The following is a 12,260-nucleotide window of genomic DNA, read 5'->3' as shown; positions in this document are numbered from 1 at the left end:
TTGAATGCAAGTTCTTTGAGAGCAGAACTTTGCTTTGCTTTTTATTGTATTCCCAGCTGCTACAGCAACTGTAAGTACATAGTACATGCTCAAAGAGTTTTCCTGCATGAATGATCGAAATATGCTGGAGGACAATTTTACAATGTCTAGTAAAGGGACTATTACTTTCTAGCCTGGGATACAAAAAAAAAACATACACAAAGATGACCATTGTGGCACCGTACGTATTAGTGAGATATGAAACACACTAAATGTCCACTGATTGGGGAATGAATAAATTGTGGCATGTTCCTACAATGGAATCCTATAAAGACTTTGAAATGAATGCACTAGAGCTTCACGTATGAACAAGAATGGTTCCCAAAAATACAGTGTTGAGTAAACAAGTGTATAGGATGTTATTCATAAAAGTTTAAAACGTTGAAAAACAATTCTATATAGTATATATGGTTGAGGATATGTGCGGCCAAGTGTAGAAATACGGATGGGAAGGATCCACAACAATCTCAAGACAGTGGTTACCTCTAGAGAAGATGAAGAATAGAATAGACAGCATTTCAAACATATCTATAACATTATTTTTCTTTTAGAAGCTTCTAAAATAAATATGGCAAAAAAATTTGACAAAGCTATATATTGTCATAGTATTCTGTACTTTTATTCTTATACAAATAAGTATTTGTCATATTATTCTCTACTTTTCTATATGCTTTAAATACTCCATAATTTTTTTATGAATAAAAATAACGTAAGTTGCAAAACAAAAGTTTTGAGATAAAACCTGGTGGGCTCAGAAGCAGCAACATTTGAGTAAAAGGTCTTTAATTTGCCGTCAGCAACAAAACTGGCTAGAGTTGCTTGGTTGATGTTCTTTTATCGGAAAGGTGTGGTTTGGGTCAAAGGAGAAAAGGAAACTAGCTCTTTAAAAGGGAATGTTTGATTGGGCTGTTGCCTGGGAAGGAGCAGGTGAAGCAAAGGGGCCTGCTGTCAGAGGCAGGCACAGAAGTCACAGGTATGGCATTTGTGTATATAGTAAACCAAAACGCACCTGTCACAGCTGGAGCTGATCGTTAACGCTCATCATTGCAGAATTCAGAAAGAATGACTGTTCAAAATTACATTTTCCCTTTTATATAAAACTACACACATGCATACGTATTTACAAGAATGGGCTTATACTCTACATACACTTTTGTAGGCATCCCTCGCCTTCGACTCAGTATTCGGCCAGGGTCTGCCTTCCTTCCAAGTCAACAAATCGTATATACAGTTTTAATTTCTAACGGCTACAGCATATCGGATCGTTTGAAGTTACTCTAGTTTACTTCACCAATCCCTTACTGTAGAACAGTATTTCCAGGTTTCCCCTGGCATTAACAGCCGCAATAAACACCCTTGTACGTACATATCTGCACATTTTACTGTTTACTGAGGACAAATTAGAGATGTGGGATTCCTGGGCCAAGGCTAATGCATTTCAGTTGTGGTGCACACCTCCACACTGGCCTTCTATAAAGTGTCCTTGCTTGATAGGTTAGTTTTACATCAGATTACACTCCTGCAAACAGGGTAGGCGAACGCTGTCTAACGCAGTCTGGGGATCGCAAACTCCTGCTGAACTTGGGCGACTCCCTCCCGGTGAAACTGCACGGGTTTCCGGGCGCTTCCGAAGGAAGGGCAGGGATCGAGAGAACCCCGAGACCCGACCCGGCTGGGGAGGCGCCCTCCGGCTCTCCGCGGACACCAAGCTGGGAAAGCAGAGCCCCCGGGGGGAAGGGTCTGCAGCTCAGCTGGGGCCCCAGCCTGGGGGGCGGCGGTGCCCGGGAGCCCGGCAGCGCTCGGAGGCTGGGGCGCGGCGCACGCGGGGCGGAGCTCCCCTCGGGCCGGCCGCGGGGCGGGGCAACCGGGCCCGTCCGCCTCGGGTGCCCCTGCCGGCCCGCCCTCCGGCCGCGTCCTCGCCGGCCCTGCCGACGTGGCGGGGCGGGACCTGCGGGGCGCTCCCGCGCACACTCGGCCGCCTGAGCGGTAAGAACCCCGAGCGCACTCTCCCCATTCCATCCCCTTCCCCGGCGGGCGGGGGCCGCGCAGCGGGGTGGGGGACACCTTGCTGGCGCGCTGTGTCCTGGCCCCCAGTCCTGCCCGCGGCGCTCGTGAGAAGCCATCGTTAGGGACAGGCTAGAGGGACTTAGCACCGGGCGCGGAACCCGGGAGGACCGGGCTTGGGGTGAAGGTCCGAGGGCGCGGGCGGCGCAACCGAGGGTCCTGCGTGGGCGCGGGCGTGTGAGTGTGTGTGTGTGAGTGTGTGTCGCTCCGGGTCCACGCTCATGCACACACCCACACGCCCGCACTCCGAGTCTGCCCCCTCGGACGACGTGAACCTCCGCGGAGCCTGCCTGTGCTTCCGAAGTATCCGGTCCCGGTACCAAGCACGTCTCAAAGTTCCCCAGTGCCCCGGGTCCCAGTCAGTGGCAGTCTGCAGGATGCCGCAGCCGAAGGCACCGAGGGCACCGAGGGAGCAAGTCACCTTAACGCAAAGGCCGCATCCAGGGGTTCGCCTGCCCTTGGCCTCGGAAAACCGAGCTCAGGCCTTGACCTCCCACTTAAGCCCATCATCTCTCCCCCTGCAGACCCATGCCGTGCCTGGTCTCCCACCCCAGTCGGCAACCTAAATTAAGCTAGCACCACTCCGATTCACAGCCCGGGGGTTGAGCCCAGCCCCCAACCCCAGCTGCCCAGTCCCTCAGCCCCCAACCTGCACACCCAATGGGCTCATCTTCTCCCCTGGAATCTGGTGAGTATTTCCAGCCATCTCAGGTGCCTCCTGCACTGCACAGCCCTTTCCTTGAGTAGGAGGACATCTCCCTATAAGCTGCAGGGGCCGTATCTATATCCTACTGGTCCCATCAATTTCCATCCTAAGTATCTCGAGAGATGCAAGCCGGTAGCTTTTTCAATCAATGTCTCTTTATCCCCACGAAACCTCAGCCAACCAGAGGTAACTGCGGAGACAGGATTTCTCCTCAGAGGCCTCTTCCTGCCATCTTTTCCACCTAGTGCCCCCTTCTTACCTCACTCATATTCATTCCCAGTGCTCTCTCCTTCCCTTTCCTCCATCAAATCCTGAGCTCAGGAAAGGATCTGATAAATTCCTTAGTTGTAAGGCTTAAGCAAAAGAATGAAACGAACAGGGTGGAATTTGAGGCATAAGGAAGTCAGTGCAGAAGGAATTTGAGGGTGGGAGGGGGCCTTCCTGAATCTCAAGAACTCAGTCCATATAAGTAGCCATTTATTTTTAAGACTAGGCTTATATGAAACATGTTTCTCTTCAGTCAATATCAAACTATTATTTCAGTTCAGTAAATGTCTGAGGGTCAGAAACCAACCTAAAGTGCTTTTGGTCACAGTCTTAAGAGGAGAGAATGACATGGAAACAAACATTCCTTATGACTGCCATTAAGTCCATGCAAAGTATTGCAAAAAAAAAAAAAAAAACATGAAAGAGGAAGCAATTAATTCTTTGAAAGAGTGGGACACATAAAGGAAAACCTCAGAATGTAAAGTGATATTAGACATTGGGAGACATTTAGGAGTTTGCCAGGCAGTTGGAGGCAGGGCCACCTGGGCCCAGGAGCCAGCCCAGGCAAAGGCAGGGAGGTGGGAATGTGTCTGAGCTGTGTGGACACTGTCTAGTGAGGCAGGAGCGGAGGGTGTGTTGAGAGTCCCAGGAGGTGGATAGAGAGATTGGAGCTGGATTATGAGGGGACACAGGTGCCTTGCAAAGCTGTTTAAGCCTCATGGTTTTTAAACGGGAGAAAATAGGTCCCATCTGTGTTTCAAAAAAGTACCCCGCAGGCTAGACTGGATGCAAGTGAGATGGAGGCCTGGCCCATGTACTTACCAAGCTGCTTAGGAATTCTTACAACCTAGGTGAGAACGCTGTCACCCAGAGTTTTTATTCCTGCTCCTTCACTGACCAGCCCTTTTTTTAAGTGGAGGCAGTGATTTCACACAGGGTACTGTGTTACCAAATTCTTATTTGGCTAAATGGGACAACTTTTAAAAATCTGTCCTCTGCACCACTGTTTCATAAAGTGAAAAACATTTTAATACCAAGAAAAGTATGAAGGCTAAACTTGCGAGATGAAGGGAGTCCTTTATATTTAATAAATTTAGATTGACAAAAAACTTGCTATCTTGTCCTCATTTTCTCTGTCATCATGGTCTGGTCTGGCAGTCCAGCATTAGGGAACAAAGTATCCAGATCATTTTGGCCAGCCTTACTCTGCAGAGGAGGAAGTGAGGAAGCCCAACAAGAAAGAGTGAGTCATGTGTCCCTAAAGGAACGAGGGACTGGAGCACAGCTCTTTCCACCTCAGAATACCATCCCTCCCACCCTTCCCGATTCCTCCATGCAAACTCTTGGCCTGGCCGCTCAGACATACAATCTGAATATTTAGAATTAATTCCTGATGTTGGGCATTTGCACATACTCTTATCCCTTCATGCCTTATTAACCATATCAAAGCTATTTTCAAAGTTCTCCCTTGCACAAGATCAGTCTAGTTCAGGCACATATTTCCCTGACTTGATGTGCTGTTTTACATTATTATTAACCATTTTATGTTAGCTGACATAGTTTCCTGGATCTTCACTGACCAGGAATAAAATGAAAACAGGTTATTCATTTTCGGAAGGATAGTAACCACGTCTTCCGTTTGAAACTTATTTTTGGAGCAATGATATTGTGGCTGCAGTGCAGTACCCTAGCATAGTTCTGGAAGCATTTTAGGTGCTGAATGAATTTACTCATGAAAAACTAACTTATCCACAGCCCACAAAGGCTCCTTTATACTCCACTCTTCCTCTCCTTAGAGTTTACTGAAGAAGCCTCCTTGTTCCTGTGAGTTGAGTCTCCCTAGCATCAAAGCCACAGGACATGGCTGCAGTGATCAACTTTCCAAGCCGTAAATCAGGAGAGGTTTGTAAGCCTGACTGCTTAAGAGGCACCCAGGCAGAGATGGGGACTGTCCCAGGAAACACAGCGTGTATCATGATTGTAGTCCTGGTGGACTCCCAACAGTGACTACACAGAAACAGCTGTGTATTTAGGACACACATTTCTAATGGCTTCACACACAAGGGCACAGTCTTAAAAATGATACATCTCTCCTGTCATAGTAATATCCCGACAAGGGTCTACTGGAACAAACAAAAAAGATTTTTGGTTTTGATTTGAGCTTAGGGGAAATGTCAGACGTATAACAGGTAGAAGTAAATACAGATCGGGGGTATGTATGATGAGAAGTTAAAGTAGGGCTGAATATTACAGTGACCATTTTATTATTGAAACATGTAAAAGGATCTTCCTGAAATTGATAAGTTGTCTGTGAATATTTTTTAACAATATCAGTTCAATAGCTTCCAGCTGTTTTTTGGGGAATTACTAAAGAAATGGCTTCATCTTTCTAGTTGAATGTGGAGCAGCTGCAGAGAAGAGAGATTTTGTTGCAGCAATTTTTCTACTGTTGAGGTGAACTGACCTAAGGCAATTTGGTGATCAATTTGTTCATACAAATTTGATGAAGTCCTAGCCCTCTGTCCTTTTAGGCTGCTGATGAGGATGGCTCTAGAGGCACAACTCAGCTAACCTTCTAATCAGGCATTGGAGTTCTCCCACAATCAACCAGAAGAACTAGAAAGAACTAGAAAACCTGCGAAGAGCAAAAAACTGCTGGACTCAGTATAAGCTTATACCTTGGTAATAGAAGGGCAGAAAGACCGGTACATTATTTCTTGCCAATGCACATATCTTAAGCACCTTCCATTTCACCAGTGACGAATTATTTCTGATATGCCTTATGCTAATTAGCATACCCTGGGGTACTTGATCAGAGAGGATTATAGTTAAGTGATCTCAAGAGGTGGACACCCAGCTACAGATTTTGAAATCCTAACTAAAGGCCTTTGGAGAGTATATTCCTGAAAAGGGTACTTCAGATGTTAACCAACCACCCCTGGCGTATAAATCACCACTAACCCACATGTATGTCACATGGTATTTGCTGAAGCATTTTATTATACATTATGAACAGTATTACAACATGTTTAGGGCAAAGCATATCAACAAAATGTCCATAATACTTTTTATTTGCCCATGAATGTTTGTCATAGCTAGGTTTATTCTCATGCCCCTGCTTATAGAAAAGTGAAATCATTTGGAGCTCTTTAATAATCTGGATTAATAATAAGGATTTTCAAATTATCTTACAAAGTCCTGAAAATATCAGACTGTGTCTATGACCCGCTATTGATGAATAAATAATAGAAATAAAAGTGATATTGAAGCTTCATTTATTCATGGACCCCTTCTCCTTATGCCCCTAGGACCCAGGCAAGGATAGGATAAATTAAGACCAAGAAATTTTTAGGCCATGGCAGTCAGTCAATATCCTAGACTGTGGGTTAGCAAACATTTTCTGTAAAGGGCCAGCTAGTAAATATTTTAGGCTTTGCAACTTTGTGGGCCATATGGTCTCTGTCACAACTACTCGACTCCACTGTTGTAGTGCTACAGAAGCCATAGACTAAATAAGCAATGAGTGTCTGTGTGCCAATACAATTTTATTTACCAAAATAGGTGAAGGGCACAATCTGGCCAGCAGGCTGTCGTTTGCCAACCTCCTGTCCTAAGCCAGTCCTGACTCAGTAGTTTCCAAAAAGCTTTATAAGCTTGCAAATGATAATAGCTTTTCAAGTACCCTCCCTATCCCACCCGCTCCCATGAACCACAGTAACTACCCCTTTTCTGTACAGGCCTTGTTTCATTCTTTACTATTTCAACCAAGCATTGATCAAGCTCATTGGCAGACCATCTCCAACCTTGAATATTTTAAGCTCACTATACCAGCCAAAGGAAAATATGCATTTTTTTGCCTTTCCCATCTGTATCGTTGTTTACAGAAGTGTAATTGCAGAACACAGATTTTTGTTTAAGAAGAGACATTCTAACTCAGTTAACTGGGAGGTGAAAAAGAAAAGAAGCACATACGGGTCATTTGGAACCACTTACATAAGATACACCTGATTAATGAATGGGGTAAAGGCATACTCTATTTGCCTTCATTTCAAATTACATTTTAACTTTAAATCTTCACAAAAATATTAGTCTAATTCAACACATATTTGTTGAGCATCCCACTGTGTTCAAGACACTGTTAAGTGCTATAAAATATGAAAACAAAGTAAGGAAGTTCCTTGTCCTCACAGAATTTACAATGTAACAGGAAAACAACAACAACTAATCAAAAATTATTGTAACTGTCCAGGGGGAGATAGATGCAAAGCACTCTGTGAATTCAGAGGAAGAAAAATCAGAGGAGTTGAGAGTTCCAGTTGGGAGGAACAAAAAATAGAGGAGGTGGTTATTTTAACTGGGCCTTAAATGTGTGAAAAACATTGAACAGCCATCTGAGGGGTTTTTGTGAAAGGCAGGCATTGCACAGATACTTACATTGTCTCATTTAAGGTTTTGGAAGGGAATAGTGGGAGATAAGCCTACTGGGATCAGAGTCCAAGGTCCTTGGATGCCAACTGGAGCATGTGGCTTCACCTCAGCAGTAAGTGGGGAACCCCTGAGGATGCAGGAGCAAGACAGTGGTGTACTAAGAGCAGCAGTGGAAGGCAGAACCCAAATATTGAAATCTATGTGAACCATAATGAGGACCTGATCTAGGGCACTGGCAGTGAGGATAGAAGTAGAAAGAACATAAATTCTGAATAAAGAGCCTCTAGGATGCGAGCACTGGTTGAATGTAAGAGAAAAGACAGCTGGCTTTGCAGGGAGGGCTCTGACATGGCTCTAACATAAAGTCAGATGCAGGTTCAAATCTCAAATCTGCCACTTACTGAAAGTGTAACCTCTGAGCCTCAGTTGCCTCATCTGTAAAATGGAGCTCATAATATCAACTAATAGGAGATAATACATTTAGAGAACCTGAATTTAATAGGTACTTGATAAATAACAGTTGCCAGTCTTATATATTTGTGAGAGAATGAAGGTTTAGTTAATACAGTTCTGATGTTTTAAGCCTGGGTTGTTGAGAAGATATAGGTGCCACTAAAAGAAACAAAATCTAGAGAAGACCTAGTATTAATAGCAAAACAACAGGTTTCCTTTTGAACAGGAAGAGATGTCCAAGTGGCCATTAGAACTCATCCAGAGGTAGAATGTTTTTTATAACAGCATGATTAAAATTTAAAAGTATATGTATATTTCACATATATTAATATATATTTCACATACCATAAAATTCACTCTAACATGTGCAGCTCAGGGGCTCTTAGTTAGCTATTCACAGAGTTGTGCAGCCATTACCACTATCTAAATTGAGAGCATTTTCATCACCCTCACAAGAAATTTGTGCTCATTAGCAGTCACTCCTCATCCCCCCCTCCCTTCAGTCCCCGGATACTATTAATTTACTTTCTGTCTCTGTGAAATAAACATAGATATTTGAAACTCACAGCATGTAAGTGGTGAATAATACAGTTGTGAGAAAGGAATGTGCTTCACCAAGAGAGAGAATGGAGAGAGGGCAAATAGCCAGACAACCTTGGGGATTGGCTGTTTGAGGGGAAGAGGGCTAGCATGTGCATCTGAGTTCTAAGCCTGGACCACCAATATGGCCAGAATGCTAAAGGGCTTCTCACAGGCTTGCTTTTAGCAGCAGCCTGAGAATTGACCAGTCAGTTACACTGAGGTCAACAAAAATACCTATTGGTCTGACTAGAACTTGGTGGCTTCTTGTGTGGTGAGAACACTGTCAACATTTAAACCTAAGAAAGTTCTCATTTTGACCTAGCCTTCTAGATCTGAGCTCTCCAGTAAGGTAGCCACTAGGCATGCTCCTATGTAAGACTTTAAATTTAAATTATTTAAAATTAAATGAACAATTTAGTTTCTCAGTTGCACTAACCACCTTTCATGTGCTCAAAAGCCACATGTGGCTATTAGCTACCATGCTGGACTGTGCAGATATAGAATGGTGCTGTTCTGCATGATATCAATAATTTGCAAGTTTGGTGAAGAGTTTTCTGCCTTGTATGTTAATTCATGATGGCTATATTCCTCATTGGGCTTAATACCTCACTTCTTTCCCCTCCATTTCATCCTTTTGTTTCCCTGCCTAAACAATTATCTAGACAGATCCCAGGCCTTCTCCAGCTGGTACCCAACAGAGCACATTTGTGTGTATATATCTCTTTCTCAATGTGAATCTCTGATGACATTGCAAAGCTAAGTGGGAAGTATTTTTGATAAGCTCTCTGGGATTTTCTATGCTTGTTCTCATTATTGCTACAAATATAACTAATGCAGTCACATTAAATAAGTAATTTCATAGATACAGTTGATAGACTTAGTTCCACATGCATATCCCCGCATACCAAGTAAGAGACCCATGAAAGTTTAAAGATAGCTCTGTCGGTTTATATTGATTTCCTATTGCTACTGTAACAAGTTACAATAAACTTAGTGACTTATAACCACATAAATTAAAAATCTTATGGTTCTGGAAATGAGAAGTCCAAAATCAGTTTCTTGGGTCTAACGTCCAGGTGTTGGTAGGGCTGGTTCCTCCTGGAGTCTCTGAGGGGAACCTGGCTTCGTATGTACTGAGGGGAGAATGGTTTCATCGACTCTTTCAGCTCCTAGTGGCTGCCCACGTTCCTCTGCTTGTGGCTCCTCCTTCATCTGCAAGTGCATCGCTCTAGTCTTGGCTTCTGTCAACACAACACCTTTTCTTCTTTGTAGTCCAATCTCCATCTGCTTCTCTCTGATAAGAAAACTAGTGATTTCATTCAGGACCCACCCAGATCATCCAAAATAATCTCCCCATCTCAATATCTTGAATCATATCTGCAAAGTCCCCTTTGCCGTATAAGGTAACATTCACAGGTCCCAGGGATTAGGATATCGGTGTCTTTGGGGACCATGATTGGCCTACCCCAAGGTTACATTAAGTTACTTATTGGTAGAAGAAAGTTTACCCCTACCAGACTTCATTTAATTCTGCAGGGCTTTGAATTAAAGTTCAACAATTCAGATTAACCGTAAAGTGTGTGTTTGTAATCCTGTTGACAGATATTACAATGTCTGATGATGCTGGTGACACCTTAGATACTGGAGACAAAGCAGAAATTACTGAGAATCCCAGTAGTGATGTTTTACCCAAAGATGCAGAAGTGCACTGTGATTCAACTACCATTTCAAATGAGCCAACACTGGCTGACTCCGAAGGAGATGTGCATGGAGATGCACCCATCCAGGATGCAGAGACTGCTACCACTGAGGACCCTGAGCAGCCCAGACACACCATGGAGCCCCCTGTCAATGGAGAAGTGACTGAGGATGTGCTTGCCGAGTGTGTTGACTCCGTCAGCCTCGAGGCAGAGGCTGGATCTGAAATACCCCTGAAAGAACAGAATAATCTGGTAGGAGTAGTTCATTTAACTCAGTTTGACCCAAGTTCTTACTGACACCTGCCATGGGCACAGATTTGTGCCAGGCTCTGTGGGGGGCTTGGGGGTTCATAATATGCCATGACATCACCTGTGTCATCAAAAATGCATTGTGTGGTGAGAAAATGCATATACAAGGATAATTGTTCATTATAATATTTGCATTTTGATAACTGCATTGTTAATAATACTAACAACCACCAATTATTGGGCACCTCCTATGGGCCAGGCATTCTGCTAGCCACTTCATATGTTATGTCATTCACTCCATACAATAGTTCTTTGAGGTTCTAAGCTGGATATTATTAACCCCAATTTATTGACTGGGCAATCAAGTTCGTAGATATTAAGCAACCCAGTAAGATATTAAGCTACTCAGTAATAAATGAAAGATATAATAACAAACAAAAGGAGTCCAAATTATTAAGCTGAATTCCACCCTAAACAAGTCAATGTTTCTTTAATATCACTTAAATTTTAATGCATATTTACAAATACACTATGGAGATCTTAAATATTCCGATCACTGTTTTATCATCATATCCCACCTTCCAGGGAGCCAGAGGTAGAGTGCATTCATTGCCTCTTCCCTTCAGTGCCTGCACCTGTTTCTCTGGAGGATAAGATAGGCCAGTGTCTCCCAGTGGGTACCTGTGCCACATCAATATGACCATCGAGCTGGGTTTTCTTGACATCTTCACTTCCATCCGCATGGGAACTGGCAGGGATAGAGAGGCACTTGGCATTGAAAGGAGGTGGGCCACTCTCCTCCAGTCCTGCCTTCTAGAGTGGTGATGTAGGACCAGGGAACTGGGATCTTCCCTCAGCCAGCCCCTAGCCCTACTCATCCTGGACTCTGCTGCATGCAGTGAGGGAGGGCAACTCAACAGGGAACCAGAGGGCCTGGGAGTTCACCCTCCAATCTGTCATTAATGCTTTAGTTTGGGCAAGACACCTAATTTCTCTGTGCCTCAGTTTTTCCCCTTATAAAATGAAGAATTGTGCATGAAGACCACTAGGTATCCTTCTGACTAATGTTTTGTGATTCTTTTATTTAAAATCAGGCTTCTTGTGCCCCAGTTTGGTCAAGGGATCTGACTCTTAGATCTGTTCTAAAGTGAGATGGGCTTCCTCAGGGAGGAGGGTGCTTCCCATGACTGGAGATGGTTAAACAAAAGCAAACAATCATTTTTCAGGGATGTCATGGAGAGGATTTGAGGACCAGCTAGAAGTTTGGGTCAGATATGGTAAACATATGTGCAAAATTTGTTTTTGAGTTCTGAGAGTTCACAGATGCTTTGAAGCCATCCTTGGATCCCTTTAGGGAGTAAGAACTTCTAGACCAGAGGTTCTGAATTTTAGCCAAACATTTCAACATCTCCAGCATTGGGAGAGCTTTAAAAAATACTGATGCTAGGGTCTGTATTCTTCTGGGTTCTCCAGAGAAACTGAACCACTAGAGTATATGTTTATCCTATACCTGAAGTATATATACTTATTTGCCTGACTCTGGAACCTCTTTTCCCTCCATGCTTTCTTTCTGTCATGGGGAGAATTGGTTCCCAATTTTTATTTTAAGTGCTACTTTTCATAAATATCCTTGTACATTAAGAAAAGTGTATCTTAGCCATGCCATTCTGACCTGATATGACTTTAAAAAACTGCAGAAGCTCCACTAATCCCAAATATATATGCTCCTGATGGATAGATTATACATTCCAAGTTCAGGCTTCTCATAATTA

The 12,260-nt window shown here is 43.5% G+C and overlaps 1 protein-coding gene across 11 annotated transcripts in view; it reads left to right on the top strand.

Annotated features, from left to right (window-relative positions):
- The first annotated feature begins 1,878 nt into the window (after window positions 1–1,878).
- FAM114A1 (family with sequence similarity 114 member A1) overlaps window positions 1,879–12,260 on the top strand; it is a 111,341-nt gene continuing 100,959 nt past the window's right edge. For all 11 annotated transcript variants that reach the window (XR_012131760.1, XR_012131761.1, XR_005057077.2 and 8 more), the window contains exons 1-2: window positions 1,879–2,025; window positions 10,142–10,491. Coding sequence is in view for 8 of the 11 variants with exons in the window: in XM_073237735.1 (XP_073093836.1) it covers window positions 10,150–10,491 (342 nt within the window). In the remaining 3 variants the exon portion in view is untranslated. The remainder of the gene's footprint in view (window positions 2,026–10,141; window positions 10,492–12,260) is intronic.

The sequence above is a fragment of the Manis javanica genome, chromosome 5 (genome assembly GCF_040802235.1).
Source record: "Manis javanica isolate MJ-LG chromosome 5, MJ_LKY, whole genome shotgun sequence".
NCBI lineage: Eukaryota > Metazoa > Chordata > Mammalia > Pholidota > Manidae > Manis > Manis javanica.
Note: the sequence above shows the minus strand (reverse complement) of the source record. Positions and strands in the feature narration are given on the sequence as shown.